The following is an 18,851-nucleotide window of genomic DNA, read 5'->3' as shown; positions in this document are numbered from 1 at the left end:
TCAAGGTGTCAGTGCTAATGTTTAAAGCCCTAAATGGCTCTTGGTGTTGGTTGTTGGGAGAGGGTGCCTCTCCCAGTATATTCTCCCATCAGGCGGGGAGCACCTCTCCTCCATAACTCACCTGTGGGGTTGAACATGATGTGGACATGTGAGAGAGGACCTTGTCCACTGTAATCTAGTGAAACACTTTCACACCATACATTTCAAACACATGGCTCCCCTACAAAGAATCCTGGGAACTGTAGTTCACCCCTCCCAGAACTACCATTCCCAGCACCTTTGGGGAAAGTCATGTTTATAAATACATGTTGTGGATGTGACATAAGATGCTGCGGGGTTTCATTGTTCAATGCACAGAAGCAAAATTATAACCCTTCAATGCAGTGTGATAATAACTAGAGATTGCTCAACACTGACCTTTGGTGATGGTAGTCACTGCAGAAAAAGCAGGCCCAAAAGTTGTCTCCATTCTGGTCTGGAAAAAGAGAGGAAACACATCATCACATAATCTGTCCTCTGTAGACTGAAAGCACCAGTTAAACAGGGTTAGTAAAAGGAGGGGTGACTGGATACGACCACAGACTGTCAAGACAAGCATAGCCCATTTTTCTGAGAAATTCAGAGAGTAAGCTAACAAAAGCCAGGACTCTAAAGGCCCACCCCCAAAATCATCTTGCATTCTCTTACCCCGTTAGTGTTTTCTGAAGCAGCACAGTTTGTTGTACCACTGGGGAAACGATTGTAGCGGGTGTTCTTACTGGCGCTCATAATCTAACCCCACATTTGAATGTTCTAAACGCTGCCTCTGGTAACATAAAAATAAAGAACATTGTTAAAGGACAATCTATCTCAGACATGCAAAAGGTGCTGCACCAAGCCTGTGCACAGCTGGCTTAAGAATATTTTTTTAAAATAACATAATATTTTTTAAAAAAGCATGATTATTGCTATTATTATCCATAATTATCTGCCCTTCACTCTAAGGTCCCAGGGTGGGTTGCAACATTTAAATACAATATTAAAGCAGTTTAAAACAACTGACAAGCACAGAAATAAGGTGGGTCCTAAAAATATACATCTCAGGTGTCGAAGGCCAGGATAAAGAGATGTGTCTTCAATATTCACCAGAAGTTGTATAATGAAGCTGCAAGGCACACCTCTGTGGACAGGGAGTGCAACAGCTTAGGGGCTGCCACAGAGAATGCCCTCACCTGGCCCTGCTGGCTTGGGCTGATGGGCACTGTACTCCAAAATGTTTGGAGGGTACCAGGTTGGGAAACAGCTGGATAGCTCAGTCAGTAAAACATGAGAATTGTTATCTCAAGGTCGTGGGATCGAGCCCCATGTTGAGCAAAAGATTCCTGCATTGCAGGTGACTGGACTAGATAACACTTGGCATCCCTTCCCTTCTATGATTCCATGATCTAAACGACAGCTAGATAATTGTCTGAACTAGTGAACTGTATGGCTGATTTGCTCTCAGACCAACTTCTACCCAGGTAAAGATGGAAGATGGTGGGTCCACCTGAAACACTCCCAACATTTCTCCAAGAGTCTGACTGGATCAAAAAGACAAAAGGTTACCATGTAAACAAATGCCAAAGGAAGCCAGATCCAGCCCCTCCAGAGGGCAGATGCTGGATGTGCTTCTCCTTGATACAAACGTCTCTCAGGGGTTGTGCTCTGGCAGAGCTTGGGAGAAGCTGGAGACTCAGCCTTTGCCTATACACACAGCTCAGGGTTCAATCCCCACATGTCAGGTGGCAGGCCTGGGAAAGGAAGCGGTACCTAGCTGGTGTGATAGGAATTTTATGGTCTTAGATATATGGCAACGTTCATAACCACACGTACATAGATCAGCACAGGAAAGCCAACCTGGAACCATTTTGATTCCTAAACTGAGCAAATGTTTCTCTGCGTGGTCAAAATGGAAAAGCCTCCCCATTGTCTCTTCCTTCACAAATCCTGTCTTAATCTGTGTTTGAATAAGGGTGTGAGCCTTATCATTACAAAAGACTGCCCAGGCTCCCCAAGAAATCCAATCAAGTAACCTGCCAGACAGGAAATAAACAAAGCGACAGGAGAAAACAACATGCAAATGTTCTGTTTTAGACAGCCTTATCTGAGGGGTGGTCTTAGGTTACACCCCTTCTGTGATGAATGCATAATGTTTCTGGGGGTGGTCTTGATCTAGAGAATGGGAATTTCAAAAGTCTTTATAAGCCCTTGCACAGCATTTTGGGGGGGTCCTCTTCCTCTCCTGCGTGTGAGGGGAGTACCCTGTTGCAACAGATCAATAAAGATCAAGCTTACTAGCTGCTTTGCTTCTCAATATTCTCTGGTTGGCCTCTATTATTTTCTCCTACCAATAGGGAACCTATGTAAGGACTCTATATGGGCTCTTGGATACTCCATAAGGGAAAAGGGCATATTTTTATTTACAACACTGGCCGCTTATTAGGCTGCTCTGTGAGCCACCTAAAAGCCACCTAGGTGCTTGGACCTCTCCTTGCGTGGGCTGGCTTCTTGGAGGAGGCACAGCTAACGCACTTGGATCTTCTGTTGCAAAAACATTTCTCTTCCATGTGACCTGAGCCATATGTGGGAAGAGGCCAAGAGCAAAACCTTGAATCAATTAAAGGAGCTGCAATTCCTGGACTCTACTTGCCCTGTTCAGCTCAGAAAACGGCAAGGCAAACTGTGGAGCCGTTAACACTGTAACAGAGAAACTAACAATTCATTCTTACAAGACAGGTCAGCATCCAGGTGCTTTCTCTTTTTCCCAGCTCTTTAAACACTTTTTACTAGGTTCAAATTCTCAAAGCAGCCAGTAATGAAACCAAAATAAAAAAGGGCATGGGGGAAGAGGGAAACGAAGGAATGTCCCCCACCCTGTATAGCCTTGGTTTGAGTTGGATGCTAAAATTGTGGCATATGAAATGGTTTCGCTACTTCCAAGCTAAAATTTCACTAAACACAAAATGAAGGTGTACTTCAACCAGATGAGACAATTACATTCTTATGAAGTAGATAGGCAAAAGGTTCAAGATCAATATAAAGAGGTAGTACCTCACTCAACAGGAAATTAACTTTGGGTTTTGCTGCTGTGAGAAGCAGCAGAAACCAATCACTTTCGTGGCATTAAAGAGCAGTAGATACTAGCCATTTTTCTACAAAAATTCTCACCGCAGCTATTAAGTAAACATTCTGAGTTGGTTCACACACATCACGTAAGAGTCAGACAAAATGTGGCCAAGCAGCCATGTTTACTGTAGGCTCTAATTTTTAAATTAAATGAGGTGTGTGGTGAGAGAAGCCTGCAACATCCTGAGATGAGTACAAGGGATGGACTTTGTGATGCTTCCAAAAAAGGCACTTCTTTCAATGCCATGAAGAAAGACTCTCTAGCAAGGGAGATTTACTAGGGATTACCAACATTCTTGGATTATTCATAGCAGCCTGGAAATGGGTTTAAGACCAGCAGCCAAAGAAGGGATGAACTTTCATAGATTAAAAGGGCATGTAAAATGAAACAGGAGCTCCACAAAATAAACATGACGAAGGAACAAAAGTGGAAGGACCCCAGGAATAGGCCCTTGAGCATCTAGTTGTATGCTCAGCCATGTGGGCTTTCAAACACAGAAAAAGAAGATGTTGATGATGATGATTTATATACCGTCCTATACCCAGAGGCCTCAAAGCGGTTCACAGAACAAAATCAAAATATAAGACAACAAAATATATAATCAAAATAAAAACAACCCAATAACCCCCCCAAAAAAACCCCACATTTTAAAAGGGAATAGGATGTCAATCAAATCAACCAAAGGTCTAGTTAAAAAGGAATGTTTCTGCCTGGCACCTAAAGGTGTATAATGAAGGTGCCAGGCAAACCTCACTAGGCAAAGCATTCCACAGACACAGTAAGTAATTAAACAAGATATGACAGCAGAAAAACGGGGTGAGCAAATGATTTTGCAAGCCCAACAGGAATATAAGCAGGAAAGGCTTGGATTGATTTCCTGCCCCCAAAAAAGTTGGGGCTGTGAATTTCTGACTGCTGTGAATCTAATTACCTCCAGCCAATTACCTCCAGCCAATTACCTCCAGCGTCATCTGGAGCAAATGTATGTACACCAACTGTGGAGAGGGGGTATGTAGAAGCTTGGCGAGGCCACCAAATGAAGTTCCAAAGTCAGGAAGAATGTGACAGACCTCAGTAATTTAAGGAATGCCTTAATTAAGTGATTTGCACAGCTTGAGAAACATGGACCTATTTTTTAAATGCACATCCTACTATTTAATGCTATATTGCTCTTGGGAGTATTTTGTTTTACTCTGACCAATCGAGGACCCTCCTGGAGAATTGGTCATAGGCAAGATCTAATTAATTTTTCCTGACTCATAACAGTGGCTTGACTGTAATGATGTGTGCCTTGTTTATATCTTATGGAAGTGTTTTTATTTTTTTGTTTTTCTAATTAAAGTAATTTTTTAAAAATATAGGTAAAGGTAAAGGGACCCCTGACCATTAGGTCCTGTCGTGGCCTACTCTGGGGTTGTGGCGCTCATCTCGCTTTATTGGCCGAGGGAGCCGGCATACAGCTTCCGGGTCATGTGGCCAGCATGACTAAGCCGCTTCTGGCGAACCAGAGCAGCGCATGGAAATGCCGTTTACCTTCCCGCCACAGCGGTACCTATTTATCTACTTGCACTTGGACGTGCTTTCGAACTGCTAGGTTGGCAGGAGCAGGGACCGAGCAACAGGAGCTCACCCCGTTGTGGGGATTCGAACCGCCGACCTTCTGATTGGCAAGTCCTAGGCTCCCACAGCGCCACCCACGTCCCTTTTTTTAAAAAAAAAATTATAATTATACTTTTTATTAAAGATTTTCTTGCTTTACAACAGTTCATGCATTGCCATTTTTTTCAGTATGTAAAGCCTTTTCTACAAAACCATTACATTTGGTATGAGAGAGTTTAAAAAACAAAAATAATATTCTGATCTTACCTTTGGAAGAAGACAAGCTCTCTTTCTGCAGAAGCACCTATCCAGCAACAGTGCCCTAGCTCCAGGAAGGAGTGATGGCCACCAAGTTGTATGGGTAAGTCCTACTCTGTCCTCTTCTGTTGGAGACAGCATGCCTCTGAATACCAGTTGCTGGGAATGACAAGCAGGGAAGAGTGCTGTTGCTCTCAGGTTCTGCTTGTGGGCTTCCCACTAGGGCATCTGGTTGGCCACTGTGAGAACAAGATGCTGGACTGAATCGCCCCCCCCCACCTTGATCTGATCCAGCAGCTAGTCTCTTCTGGTGTTCTCTACTCCCAAGACTGTACGTGCTAAGCCACGTTCTAGCCTGCCTGTTCCATCAGCAAACCAAACCTCTCACTTTGCACTAGGAACACAAGCAGTTTGAGCAGCCTCTTGCCACACAGCTGGCAAAGAAGAACATGCAGCCCTACCTTGAAGAGGTGGTGGTGGAATGACTGGTCCCACGGCCTGCCTCTGTTTGGAAAAGACAGCTGTGCAACTCAGGGTTGTGCTTGTTTGTTTGTTTGTTTAATTTACTTCTCTGTTTTTGCCCAAAAAATAAAAAATAAACTTGAAATAGTAAGCTGAAAGAAAGAGCTTTCAGTCAGTCACATTGCTGATGGCAATCAGATGCCAGAGAGGAGGTGGAAGCCATCCACCTCAGTATATGATTAGGAACAGGGATAAGAACATAAGAGCCCTGCTGGGTCAGACCAGTCAGGGTCCACTGAGGCCATCATTCTGTTAAGAACATAAAAGCAGCTCTGGTTGATCAGAGCAAAGGCCCCATTTAGTCCCACACCCTGTTCTCACAGTGGCCAACCAGATGCACCAATAAGAATCCCACAAGCTGGGTATGAGTGCAACAGCAGCCGTCTCCCCAGTTGTGATTCCCAGCAACTGGTATTCAGGAGGCGGCTGAGCAAAGCCACTGTGACTAGTAGCTACTGACAGCTTAATACTCCATGAATTTGTTCTCAGTTCTGGCCAGCCAGATGGATATGGCCAATTGATGTGCTGGTACATAAGAAACCTATGCCATTTTTTTGGTCATAGAATTATTTATATGGATTCATTTACATTTAGACTTCCTTCTCCCTTATAAAATCTGATGTACTCCAGTAGTATTTGTGTCCTCCTGTTTCCTTTGCTGCAAGTCTGTTTACTCAGAAGAAAACAAACAATTACAGGACTCTAGAATGAAGCGGAGTTACTCATGGTGAAAGAAAGGAAAAAACCACAGGGCTCTCCGTTTCCTGCATTTGTTGATCTGCACTTAGAGGCCACAGATCCAGGCACTGTCGTGGGAACACTGACCATAGCCCATGAAACTGCTTCCTTAGCCAACTTCTGCTGCAGCTCATGGGCACTCACCAAAGCTGCATCAGAGAAAATGGATCTGTCTCCTGCACCTTCAGACTCAAGCCCAACAAACTCTAACACAACAGAATCACCTTCAACTGACAAGGCAGGTTGGTTTGACAAAAGCTGCAAATTATCAACACAGAGATTATTTAAGTAGACATGCTAGTTATCAGCGGGGTTGTCCTTCGCTGAGAAAATACTGGAAGGGTGCCACAAAAGCTCTTCAGTCAAGAGTGCAGAGCCTGCAGCCATCTTGATGTCTCAAAACCACTCAGAAGTATCACCTCTTGGGCAAAATTAAACAGGGTATGAGGAAGGCAACTGAGGGTTCACCTATGTTTCTCCCTGGGAGCTGGCTATTTTGTCCAAGTCTCACCCCTCCTATTGTCTGGGAATAGAAGAAAGAACACAATATTGTGTTCTTTAGGTGTCACTGAACTGCAGTTCTGATCATCCCTGGCCACTGGCCCGATGGTGTCTAACAACTGAAGGGTCACAGGTTCCCCAGATCATTACCAGTTTTATGAATACAGGCATGTTAATAGATGAACCTGAAGGACTACTACTGTATCTGTTCCAGAAAATGTTGCTCAAGCTTGGTCCAGCTTATGCTGGTGGCAGCAAAGATTAATTTAGCCCAATTATGGAATAAGGAGGAAGGGAAATATTCCAAGCATTTAAGAACTGGTTAAGTAAGCTGTTACTATCACAGAAAAGAAAGAAAATAAAATTTCAGACACTAGAATCAAAAGCAAGACTGCCAGCCCGATACTAAAGTAAGTGAATAAATATCTCAAATTGCTAGCTGCCACAGCAGACAGGGTACCAAGGATTTTCCCCAAACTACACTAGGAAGCATATACTGTGGTACCTCGGGTTACAGATGCTTCAGGTTACAGACCCTGCTAACCCAGAAATAGTACCTCGGGTTAAAGATAAGAACAGAAATCGCGCAGCGGCAGTGGGAGGCCTCATTAGCTAATGTGGTACCTCAGGTTAAGAACAGTTTCAGGTTAAGAACGGTCCTCCAGAACGAATTAAGTTCTTAATCCGAGGTACCACTGTAATCAGTGTTAAATAAGCTTAAGAGAGAACCTAATGCATTATTTACAACAACGAAAAGATAGAATTTTTAAAAATATAAGCTTACATAGACTGAGAAAGGATGGAAGGAAACTAATTCATGTCTAACCCTCTAAAACACAAATTCAAGCCAAGACACTCTGCACTGAAATCAGTTCACAATTACTTCCTTAAAGGTATTTCACATGTGGTTGTCAGGCTGAGTCACCTGGGCATTTTACAATGCTGCCAAAGAAACAGCTGAACATTTTCATAATTCAGCATTGAAGTAATCCCTAAAAAGTGAAAGCTGGCTCTCAGCATTTTTATCTTTTGGGTTTCCTGGACACATTGGCAAGGTCACCACTGGAAAAAGGATGCTGAGCTAGAGAGACCCTTGATCAGTTCCAACAGGACTCTAGTTATATTATTGATTATGCTAGCACCACTAGGTATCTCCCATCCCTGTGCAGTTAGAGCTGTTCTGCCATGCCGCAATCATCACTACTCAGAATACATTTGCTATGCTGCTGCTGCTGCTGTAAATGTGTAACTTGTGAATGGAGCATGCAAAACCTTACACGAGGCCTCTGTCAGGGGCTTTGGACTAATCTGCTGCTCTAGGTACTTAAGGACATGTCACTCACATTTCACATGCTGCATGAAATACTGGTGACATATACCCATGGAAACTGATGCATAGGGCTCATCTATGATGCACCAACTTAGCAGAAAGCCAGAAACAGCCCACATTCATACTGGATGCACCTGGGCAGTGTTCAAAATTAGTCAGGCGGCAGGTGCATTTTCATCTGGCTATCAACTACTTGTAACCATGTGAAGATGCCTAGCAGCCAGGATGGCACCTGATGTCTCCACCATCTGCAGGTGCATCCTGGGAATCATTGGATTTGGATCTGGACTGTTCTCACATGCTAGTACCCCATTCTGTAGAATGCTATCAGTTATATTTTATCTGTACAATTAGGAATGAATTTCTGGAACCATAATGTTTCTTCTAGGCAGCCTGAGCAGGAGCAGTAACCATTAAGAAAAAGAGATCTGATCAGGCCAATATATATGAGGACTGTCCCTGGATCAAGGGACTTTTCTGCTTTAAGTTGTCAAAGCTCTTAACCTAGCTGAAGGTTGTCATCTGAACTAGCCAGATGTTTCACTGAGAATCAATCAGACTCAGTGCATCCTTTGAAAAATAACAATTTAGACTGAGCCATGTTACCCAAAAATGGCAACTAGACATTCCGTTTTGGTGACTGCAACCCTGGTTTAAGGAGCCATTTGGTGCACAGCTTATATATCTGAGTTTCTAACACTGCACCTGCACATTAGGAAGGTCTGGACCCTTGCTAGTTATTGCTGGACAAATTACAGCACACTGCATTCCATCCCCCAGCACCATTTCACAATCCACCAGAACCTAGCCTCCTTGCATCTCAAAAGGTAACAAAATCAGAGAAGCAAGAAAATGATAGGTGATTTTCAACTGTCTGCCTTAACTTTGTTCTAAAACCAAATTAAAAAGCAGTGCACAAGGCTAACCTTTGCTTCAGCTGGCCCAAGAGCCCAGAAAACAGCTGCAGCACTTCATCCAATGGGTGAAAGACCAGCTGGCTTAAAGAGCTGCCCTGAGAAATGAAAACTCTGAAATCACTGACATTTACGCCCTCCTTGTACACAAAACCTCCTAAGCATGAAAGGGAAGTTAAACAAAGCCACTATGAAGCACAACCGCCCATAGGCAGACCACTGCACCTTCCTCCAAGGAAGGAGGCAACAGTCAGAATGAGTAGGAATAAAGAGCAGCAAACAGTTTAACACAAGTCAGAACCAGGACACCTCAAACCATCCTTTTGCTCAGGCACCTAAGAGTTCAAAACCTTCTACAGCTCCATTAAGAGCTAACACAAAACAGGAACCTAAACAGTTAACCACCTTGGGAGCCTGTGAGGATCAATAGTGGCATCTAAGTTGGAAAAATAAAACATGAAGGTTTTTCAAGTCCATAAACTGATTTGAGCTCAAGTTATTCAACTGACACAACTGATTCCAATTCTCTCTGATCTAGGCAGCAGTTTAGTGATCTGCTGATGGGCTCACACAGAGCCATAGTATTTTCCCAGTGAGAGCGAGAGAGTCCACAGAGGAAGTATTTTACCTCACATGCAGACCGAGAGCTGAATCATGCAGAACACTCCACAGAGAAGATCTCAGGCAAAGATTTCCCTCTTTCAAAATGTCTCTTGCATGCCTGCTGGCCTCTGCTGTAGTCTGCTCTCTCAGTGATGTAAATAGGAAGGCATGCAGAGCAATAGGCGATATGTAAATTCATCAGGAAAATCCCCTACCAACCTCAGCCAATCATCTAGCACTTCCTCATGTCAGCCATTCCCAACAGGCTTCAGCCAAGAAAGGGAAGCCCTCCTTACTCATAGAAGGGCAAGTGTTTTTTTTTTAAAAAACCCATCCATTTGGAACATATCAAGGTTTTTTAAAAAAGCAACCCATGAAATGCATTCTTGCAGCCTGCAAACTTAAGGCTGAAACAGTAAGTTGCTGTAACACTTGTCCTAAACTCAAGGAAGTCCACCGTAAAAATTATAAAATCAGAATCTCATAAAAAGACTAAGGCTGTGTACCCACTGTACATTTAAAGCACATCACTGGTCCCACACCTGCCAGAAAAAATAAATCAAGGGAACTATAGTTTGTTATGGGTGCTAAGAATTGTAGCCCTGTGAGGGGTAAACAACAGTGCCCAGGATTCAGGGGTGGGGATTAAACGTATGGTGTACAGGCAGACTTAGAGCAGGAGTGGGTAACTTACGACCCTTCAGATAGTATTGGACTCCAAACCCCATCAGCCTCAGTCAGCAAGGAATGATGATAATTGTAGTGAAACAATATCTGGAGGGTCACAGGTTCTCCAACTCTGAAGTACACTGCAAAGGCCCTCCAAATGGGGGGGGGGGGTGTTTGCTGCAGGAGTGCTTTGTGTGCCATCTGCCTTGAAAGAGGTTCTGGTGTGCCCTGCCTTAGCACTCAGAAGTGTTAAATAACTACTGTCCAGTCACAAATACAGTGGTACCTCTAGTTACAAACTTAATTCGTTCCGGAGGTCCGTTCTTAACAGCACCCACCAGTATGACGCTCATCCTCATACACTTTCCCTGCGGTGTGAAACAGGGCTGTGTTCTCATCCTGACTCTCTTTGGCATACAGTGGTACCTCTAGTTACAAACTTAATTCATTCCGGAGGTCCGTTCTTAACCTGAAACTGTTCTTAACTAGAGGCATGCTTTCGCTAATGGGGCCTCTTGCTGCCGCTGCACATGATTTGCGTTCTCATCCTGGGGCAAAATTCTCAACTCGAGGTAATGCTTCCAGGTTAGCGGAGTTTGTAACCTGAGGCATTTGCAACTTGAGGTACGACTGTACTCACTTCTTGGACAGGGTGCCTGAAAAGGCAGTGGTAATCCAGCTGCAGGCCCGTGTATGGATCAGACACTGCCTTGGTTGCCCTGAAGTAGTTAGAGCAGTCAGTTGGGTGCCCAAATGGACTGCCATCCCAATCAGCACCAACATTAAATATATATATATTTAAAGTGAGTATGGTCAAGATTCAAGTCTGTGGAATCTACTCTGTTTTTTAACATCTAGATCCCTGAGATCTGCTAAGTGTAATCTGGTGTGAAGGACCAGAATTAAAGAAATCTGAACCTCCAAATTTATTTAGAATACCAAAGGGGGGGGGGGGCCGCCAGTCCTAATTCTGATTACCCTCCCCCAACAAATCTTTCTTCATTTCACTATTATAATGTGGGGTTGCATTTTGCAATAGTTTACAGCTATTCTATTACGTTATTGGGAAAAGGAGTTTATTTTATTATATTATATTATATATTATGTACCTGCCAATCTACAAGAAATTGCTCAGAGACCTACCATAAATTTCAATATGCTTTCTGCCCATTGATTTAAAGCATTTTTGTAGTGCTCTTCAACAAAAAACAACAACACTAAAACTCCTCTAGAAAATAAGACAATTCACATCCATAGGTTTACAATCCAAGCCAGGACACACAAGGAAAGGGCACAAGAAGAGAAGAAACAAGCAAACTTGGGCACCAATTCTTGAAGACAGCATTATACAGCCATGCTAGAAGGGGCTGATGCATTGGTCAAAGATGAGGGATTCAAAGCCCTACTTAACCATGTACACTGCAATGTGACCTTGCAGCCAGTAACTATATTTCAGCCTAACCTGCATCTGCAGAATGGCAGATGCAACTGATGGACTATATGCAACTAGCTGAGATGACCGGCAGAATCCGAGATCTGGGAGAGGAGAAGGTGGAAGAGGACTGGAAAAACTTTAAGAATTATTTGCAAAAATATTGTAAGATTTATGAATGTTAAACAGGATGCTTGACTATAAACAATTTGGCACCATTAAATTAGATGAAGTGAAGTAAGAAGACAAGGTAAAATGTAAGATAACTATTTGGCTTAATTTAATTTGTTATGGAATATAACCAAGGTTTTTAAAATTTGAAATATAATATTGAAAACTAGCCAGTAAGGATGGAAGTAAGGAGATAATTTGTTGGACTAACTTTTAAACTGGAAAATAGGGGAGGGAGATGTGAGGAGGTCCCAAGAAGTAAAGAAAATATGTTATGTTATAACTTTGTTTGTTTGCTATATTGTTAATTTAAAAATTTCAATATATATATATATATATATATATATTTCAGCCTAACCTACCTTACAGGGTTGTTGGGTAGAGAAAAAGGGAGGAGCGGGGAGGATGGACGACAACGACAAAGAATACAATGCAACAACAACAGAATCACAAACCTTAGGGCCAGTAACTAATATTCAACATAGCCAACTTCACAGGTTTGTTGTGAGGATAAAAATAGAGGGGCGGGCAAAAATACATATACTCTGCTATATATATTGCAGTATGTGTGTGTATATACTGTATATATAGAATCTCAATATCCTTATTATGCTAAAAAGCACGCAGTAAATGAATAATGCTACCTTAGCCTAACCTACCTCACAGGGCTGTTGTGAGGATAAAATGCATTTGGGGGTACGAAAAAACCACGTATACCATCTTGAGCCCCTTAAAGAGATATAGAATATGATTATGATGATGATGATAATAATAATAACAATTTCCCTCCCCTCAGCACCTGGAGGGAGGGGCGCCCGCCTCAGGAGGCCCCTCCCCCTCACCACCCACAGGCCCCGCCCCTCACGCTCTCACCTGACGCGGGGGAGTGGCGGGGGGAGGAGGCGGCCGGCCCAAGCGCGGCCCCCCGGCACATGGTGGCTCCCCCGCCTTCTCCCAGCCACAGTCCAGCTCCTGCACCGCCAAGCGCCTGGTTGTCTGCTCCCCACCTCTGGGCCTCCCAGCAAGCCGGGCCGGAAATGACGATCACGCGTCGCTCGCCGCGCAGTCTGCCGGGATTCGTGGTTTTTTCCTCCCAGTGCAGCGCTTCACCCAAATTCCTCTTTTGCGGCCTGCGGCCTACAGGTCCCATGAGCGCCTGCTCCACCAGCGCATCGCGCGACCCTTCCGGCTGCTTTTTTATTGGTCTCGCTGAGAAGGCCTCCGTCTACTCCCCCACCTTGATTTCTTTTGCCCCTATGGCTGTGCCGATTTTGAGTCACGTTAAGCTTATCCAATCAAATGTCCCGAGAGAGAATGATAGCGGCGGGGGGGAGGGAGCAATGGCGTGGAGTTGTAGACTGTGCCGGCCAGTGGAAAGAGAGTCTGTAGGTGGAGGAGGACGATTGGCTGCAGAAGGTCGTGCGACAGGGCAACGCAATTGGCTAGCGTCCCTGAGCAAGTACCAGCCAATTGGGAAGTGGGGCGAGTTTATAAAAGCCGATTCCACGAGCTTGCGCGTTCCTTTTCCCGCTTGCGCTCGAACTGTTGACGGTAAGGTTCGCTTTACGCGGGCGGAAAGGCCTGTTTATAGGGCTATAGTGGTTAGTCTGGCTTGACCAACAGCAGAAAAGGGGCACAAATCACGTGTGAACAGACGCGGTTGGGTCTTTTTATTTAAAATGTTTTATATTTATTTAAGACCTGTTGAAAGCTTTGGAATATTACGAAAATGCTGTAAGGACTGGAAAACCTCGTTCTGGTGTAGAGTTGTAGTCGCTGTTAGTTCTACTCAGAGTAAAAGGTAAAGGGACCCCTGATCGTTAAGTTCAGTCGCGAACGCCTCTGGGGTTGCAGTGCTCCTCTCGCTTTACTGGCCGAGGAAGCCGAAGTTTGTCTGCAGAGTTTTTCCGGGTCATGTGGCCAGCATGACTTAGCCGCGTCTGGCAAACCAGAGCAGCACACGGAAATGCCATTTACCTTCCCATCGGAGCGGTACTTATTTATCTACTTGCACTTGGACGTGCTTTCGAACTGCTAGGTGGGCAGGAGTTTACTCAGAGTAGACCCATGGTAATTAATGGACAGGGCAGTCTTCGGTCCAGTAATTTCTAGAGCTATTCTCTTGAGTGGGATTGACACTGGATGACCTCCATAGTTTTTAAATCCCCACGTGGCAGTTTATATATTTATACCCTGATCCAGGGTCACCTACTGAATTTCATGGCTGAGCAGGGTTTGCACCCGGTCTGCAACATTACTTAGTTGAGATCTTATCCAGACCACTAGATAAGTTACATGGCTCAAAATTATGAAATTGGCCCCCAAATCCAGGTTTATATTCTGAAAAAGTTAAAAGACCACTGTTTTAACTGCTAGATCTCTCACAATTGGTGATAGGGTGAATTGATTTTCTGGTAGCAGGGCCAAAAAGGAGACAATGCGTTTACCTGTTTGTATGAGTTAATGAAAGTTAGAACTTTGAAGGAGGTGGTAAAACCTCTCATTCATGCCTCATAGTTCTCATGGAATGGGTGATCTTCTTTAGATCCTGCAAAGGACCCTTTACCTTTCAGAAAGGGAGGATCTTGCAACCTCTTGCTGCTGCAGATCATTCTGCGGCAGCATAGCAGGACAGTCATATCAATGTTGAGTGTTGGGCCAGTTCATTTTATGTGTAGGTCTCCAGTCTGGTTTAAGGCTTTGTTGAGGCCTCCTTCCCTTGGTCTTTTTTCCTACCTGTGAGAAGCATTTGTTTCTGAGTGTGGCTAGGATGATTACAGAATTCTTCAAGGCATCTGCTTGGCCACTCTCAGAACGGGATGCTTGACCAGGTCCAGCCCCTGGGCTCCTTGTTAAGGCCTCCTCCACAACCTTTCCAGGTGTGTTTGCTGCCACTGAATGATATGAACCCAGTAGATAGGGAGGAGCCTAAACTGTGATTTTGGAAAAATCTGTGTGGGTAATCTGTTAGGCCCATCAGACAGCAGCCGATGATGAGCTCTTAATTTTCTGACACCTCGTATGAAAACTGGTTGCAGTTTACTGATTACGAGCACGAGCTGAGGCTGAAAAGCTGGTTTCAGAGAGGCACCTTCCTTTCAAGGAACCTTGTTCCTGTCTGTTTAGAAAACAAAATGTATTATTGGCACTTAATTCAATCTTATTATTTTAATTTTCCTCAGGAAGCACACGGGAGAAGAGAAGAGACTGTTGGTATCAGAAGTGATCAAGCAGGACTCTGGGTTGTGCCAGGCCTTTATGGTGAGGTTAATTGGAGTTTTTAACCTTCATCCAAGAAAATTTACCAGACACACTTTTTTTCATTGTGCGCTTTACACATAAGTAGACCTAGAAGGTGCTCCTTGGATGAATATCCCCAAATATTAGCTTGTTACTAGTATCCCAGAAATGCATTGAGTTTTGCCCTTGGGATGCATTTACTACCCCAGCCAACGTTAGTGGATTGAGATAACTGTATTATTCCATTGTTTTTCTCATAGGAAAATGGCCAGCAAACAGAATGTGTGGAGTGCCAATAGGTTGGCACAAACCTAATTCAGGTGTGTTGAATTTTGCTAAAAGTTGCAACATGACTTGGGAATTCAAAAAATATTTTGGTTGAATTAATATAATTTAGTTTTGCTTGCTAAATAAATACAGCCATACCTCAGGTTAAATGTGCTTCAGGTTGAGCGTTTTCAGGTTACGCTCTGCGATGACCTGGAAATAACGGAAAGCATTACTTCCGGGTTTTGCCTCATGCGCAGACGCTCAAAATGACAGATCCCGTTTGCTTCCAGAGGTACCGCTGTACATACAAACATTTTTAACATTTATGTAGAATTCAACTTAATTTTAAATTTCTTATTTTTTAAAAAATGTGTAAAATTGCATAAAAATTAAAATAACTGTCAAGTACTTGCAGTTATATTTTGATTTTATTTTTTATTTATATGCTATACATATTTTTATATTGAATTGTGTATTACAGTTAAACACATATATAAATCATTGTGTTAAAAATTACTTGTCTGTCAGTGCTGCTACTACTACCGTCTTAACCAGTGGGAATTGACCTACAATGGATTCTAACCAGAGAACAAGTCTTGGGACATCCACGCACGTGAGCGATCTAATTGGAACTGACAGAGAATTGTTGCCCTCTGAACTCCCAACTCTGCGAGACGTTATGAGGTACGGGCTGCTGCTAAGTGAACAAATTGGTGAGGGGGGCTGGGCGATGTATCAATACTGTGGTGCCTTGGTTTATGAACTTAATCCATTCCGGAAGTCCGTTCTTAAACCAAGGTGTGCTTTCCCATAGCAGCGGGGGACTCAATTTACAAATGGAACACTCAACAGTAAGTGAAACGTTCTTATTCCAAGGCAAAGTTCACAAACCAAAACACCTACTTCTGGGTTTGCAGCGTTCTTAATCCAAGGTGTTCATAAACTAATCCAAGTTGTTCCCCCGTTGCCATGGGAAAGCATGCCTTGGTTTAAGAACCAATCCGGAACGGATTAAGTTCGTAAACCAAGGTACCACTGTATATAGTTCAAAACCGGTTCTGAAGTCCACATTATTATAGCATTTTCATAGTATGTGGTGTGGCAATATAACATGAATCATGATGTGTGTATGTGCAAAAATCATGATTCCTGTGCAGTGCGGGCTCAGCTCTCCACTGCCATCTACTACTTTCTAAAATATTAAAGTTGCCCCCAAGACTACCGGTATAAAGGACATTAATATCATCTCCAGAAATCTTTAATTGTTTAGTTGAAGAATGCTATCATTGAGTTGCTTTTCATATATCATATACATCAAAATTAGATTTTTCTTTTTCTTTAATGTTTTCCTAGATTATATGTAACTCATCATCGCCGTTCTTTGAATTGTCCTGAATACCACCATTTGGTAGCCAAGCCCAAAACCAAAAGTGCCGTTTGGGTGCATTTTGGCTTGCCTGCTGATGAAAGTGACCGTGTGGTGGTTGATAATATTGCCATTTGTAAGATATGTTTGAATTCGGTATCTGCGAAAGGCGGAAACACCTCAAATCTAAGTAGCCACCTCAAGTTTCACCACCCACTGAAATTTAGGGAGTTGGCTTCTTCATCAAGAGACATTTCCGTCGATACGTGTAATGAAGCTGATGGTCCTCCAGTTGCAACAACAGTTAGTGCTGCTGAGCCTGCAGCAACGGTTGCAGAAAATCCTAAAAAACGGCTGAAAACAACATTGGATGTTCAGCCGCTCAATTCGAAGGCACCGAAATCTTGTACTCAGGCAATCGTAGAGTATGTGGCTACGTGTATGCAGTCTTACGACACAGTGGACCACCCAAAATTTATCCAGATGGTTAACACTCTAAACCCAAGATATAAGCTGCCCAGCAGAAAATACTTTGCAACCAAAGGAGTTCCAAAACTGTACAATGACACCGTGGAGAAAATGAAGAGAGAAGTAAGCCGGATAAAGGATACTGAGCTGGTCATCACTACTGATTGCTGGACATCGGTAGCAGGCACTCAATTTTTGGCAGTGACAGTACATTTCATATCAGATGAGTGGAAGTTGACTAATGCTTTCTTGGGCTGTAAACATATTTTGAAGGACCACAACTCAGATAATCTTTGTGAAATGCTCACAGACACATTATCGGAATGGGGCATAGATGTAAAGAATATATTTTGCAGTACTACTGATAACGGTACAAATATTGTAAAAGTAGTTAGGCAGCTTGGTTTAGAGCACATTTCCTGCTTTGCCCACAATATAACTGTTGGGGTTAACCGAGCTTTAAACTTGACACAGCTGAAAAAGGCAGTTACAAGATTGAAAAACCTGCAGAATAGCATTAGCCATAGTTGGAAAATGAGAAGAGACTTTGCCAGATCTCAAGAGATACTTCAGATGGAGAAAGTTAGTTTGCCAAGTGCTTGTCCCACAATATGGTGGAGCACATTTAAGCTCTGCCAAACGTTTCTTGAAAACAAAAGTGCATTAAGTGAGATGTTTCTGGGTTACCCCTCCAAAAACCATTTGATGTTGGAAGAGTGTGATATCTCTGCTATACAAGACTTTGTGTCTGCAACTACTGTGTTAGAGGACATCACCACGACTCTGAGCGGAAGCAATGATATCACTGCTTCATCTGTTCTGCCGCTTTATAGACAAATTAAGAAAAGTCTCCAGCCTGATGAGGGAGACAGTATGCTCCTGCAGGATATTAAACATGAAATTTTGGGTGCACTGTTAGAAAAGTATGAAAGTGCACCTATGACAACCACTTTAGGTCTAGCTTCGCTGTGTGACCCAAGGTTTCGCCTGCGGTTCTTGGAGGCTCCTGAGGCTGTCAGGCAGGAGGCCATAAAGAAGATGGCAGACTTGCATGGCAGTCTGTGTGCTGCTTCTACGGAGCCCAGTACTCCGCCTCCTCAGCCAAAAAAAGGGTTGGCGAAAATTTTTGATTTGGAGGAGGAAGAGGACGACCTGGCAGAAGATGGATTAGCACCGCTGTCTGAATTGAAAGCAGAAAAAGAGCTAAGAAGCTATATGGCTATGCCAAGAGTGGACTTTGATGAATGCCCTCTGATGTGGTGGAAGGCACATGAGGCATCCTTCCCAATGTTGAAGGTGCTTGCAAAGAGGTTTCTGGCTATCCCAGGAACAAGTGTGCCGTGTGAAAGTGTTTTCAGCACAGCTGGCAGTGCTCTTCAAAGACAAAGGGCATCTCTATTGCCGGAGAATGCTGAAATGCAGATTTTCCTGGCCAAAAATGTAAATTTTGTTTAATACATTTTCCTTCTGTAAATTTTTATCTGTTCTTTCTAGTGTTGCCTGGCTTATAAAAGAAATGCAAGTTTTTCTGGCAAGATTTTGTAAATTTTGTTTAATAAAATGTTCTGTAAAATAAATTTTTGACATCTAATTGCAAGGGTGAAAAATTTCTTTGCTCTGGATTC

General features: G+C 43.3%; 1 protein-coding gene and 2 long non-coding RNA genes across 8 annotated transcripts in view; 2 read left to right on the top strand and 1 right to left on the bottom strand.

Moving 5' to 3' along the window:
• The window catches only part of TRAF7 (TNF receptor associated factor 7), a 35,015-nt gene extending 22,099 nt beyond the window's left edge, over positions 1-12,916 (bottom strand). The window contains exons 1-4 of one of the 5 annotated variants that reach the window (XM_081888982.1): positions 12,756-12,901; positions 5,012-5,161; positions 688-805; positions 418-475 (exon numbers count right to left, since the gene is read on the bottom strand). In XM_081888982.1, coding sequence (XP_081745108.1) covers positions 418-475; positions 688-768 — 139 coding nt within the window. In that variant the 5' untranslated portion in view covers positions 769-805; positions 5,012-5,161; positions 12,756-12,901. Of the gene's footprint in view, positions 1-417; positions 476-687; positions 806-5,011; positions 5,162-9,635; positions 9,784-12,541; positions 12,612-12,755 lie in introns of those variants that run through there. The other 4 variants (XM_081888983.1, XM_081888980.1, XM_081888981.1 and 1 more) reach the window with 4 other exon arrangements.
• Positions 12,917-13,237: 321 nt separating this feature from the next.
• Positions 13,238-15,456, top strand: LOC309357077. Of its 2 annotated transcripts, none has more exons than XR_014163020.1 (3): positions 13,238-13,433; positions 15,065-15,143; positions 15,383-15,456. It is a non-coding gene; the product is annotated as an uncharacterized lncRNA (long non-coding RNA). The 2 variants fall into 2 exon arrangements; XR_014163021.1 differs by lacking the exon at positions 13,238-13,433 and adding an exon at positions 13,663-13,683.
• Positions 15,457-15,895: 439 nt separating this feature from the next.
• On the top strand, positions 15,896-18,817 carry LOC309357076. The gene is made up of 2 exons (XR_014163019.1): positions 15,896-16,076; positions 16,746-18,817. It is a non-coding gene; the product is annotated as an uncharacterized lncRNA (long non-coding RNA).
• Positions 18,818-18,851: the final 34 nt, after the last annotated feature.

This window comes from Podarcis melisellensis (assembly GCF_964234715.1).
Source record: "Podarcis melisellensis genome assembly, chromosome: 14".
Taxonomy (NCBI): Eukaryota; Metazoa; Chordata; class Lepidosauria; order Squamata; family Lacertidae; genus Podarcis; species Podarcis melisellensis.
Note: the sequence above shows the minus strand (reverse complement) of the source record. Positions and strands in the feature narration are given on the sequence as shown.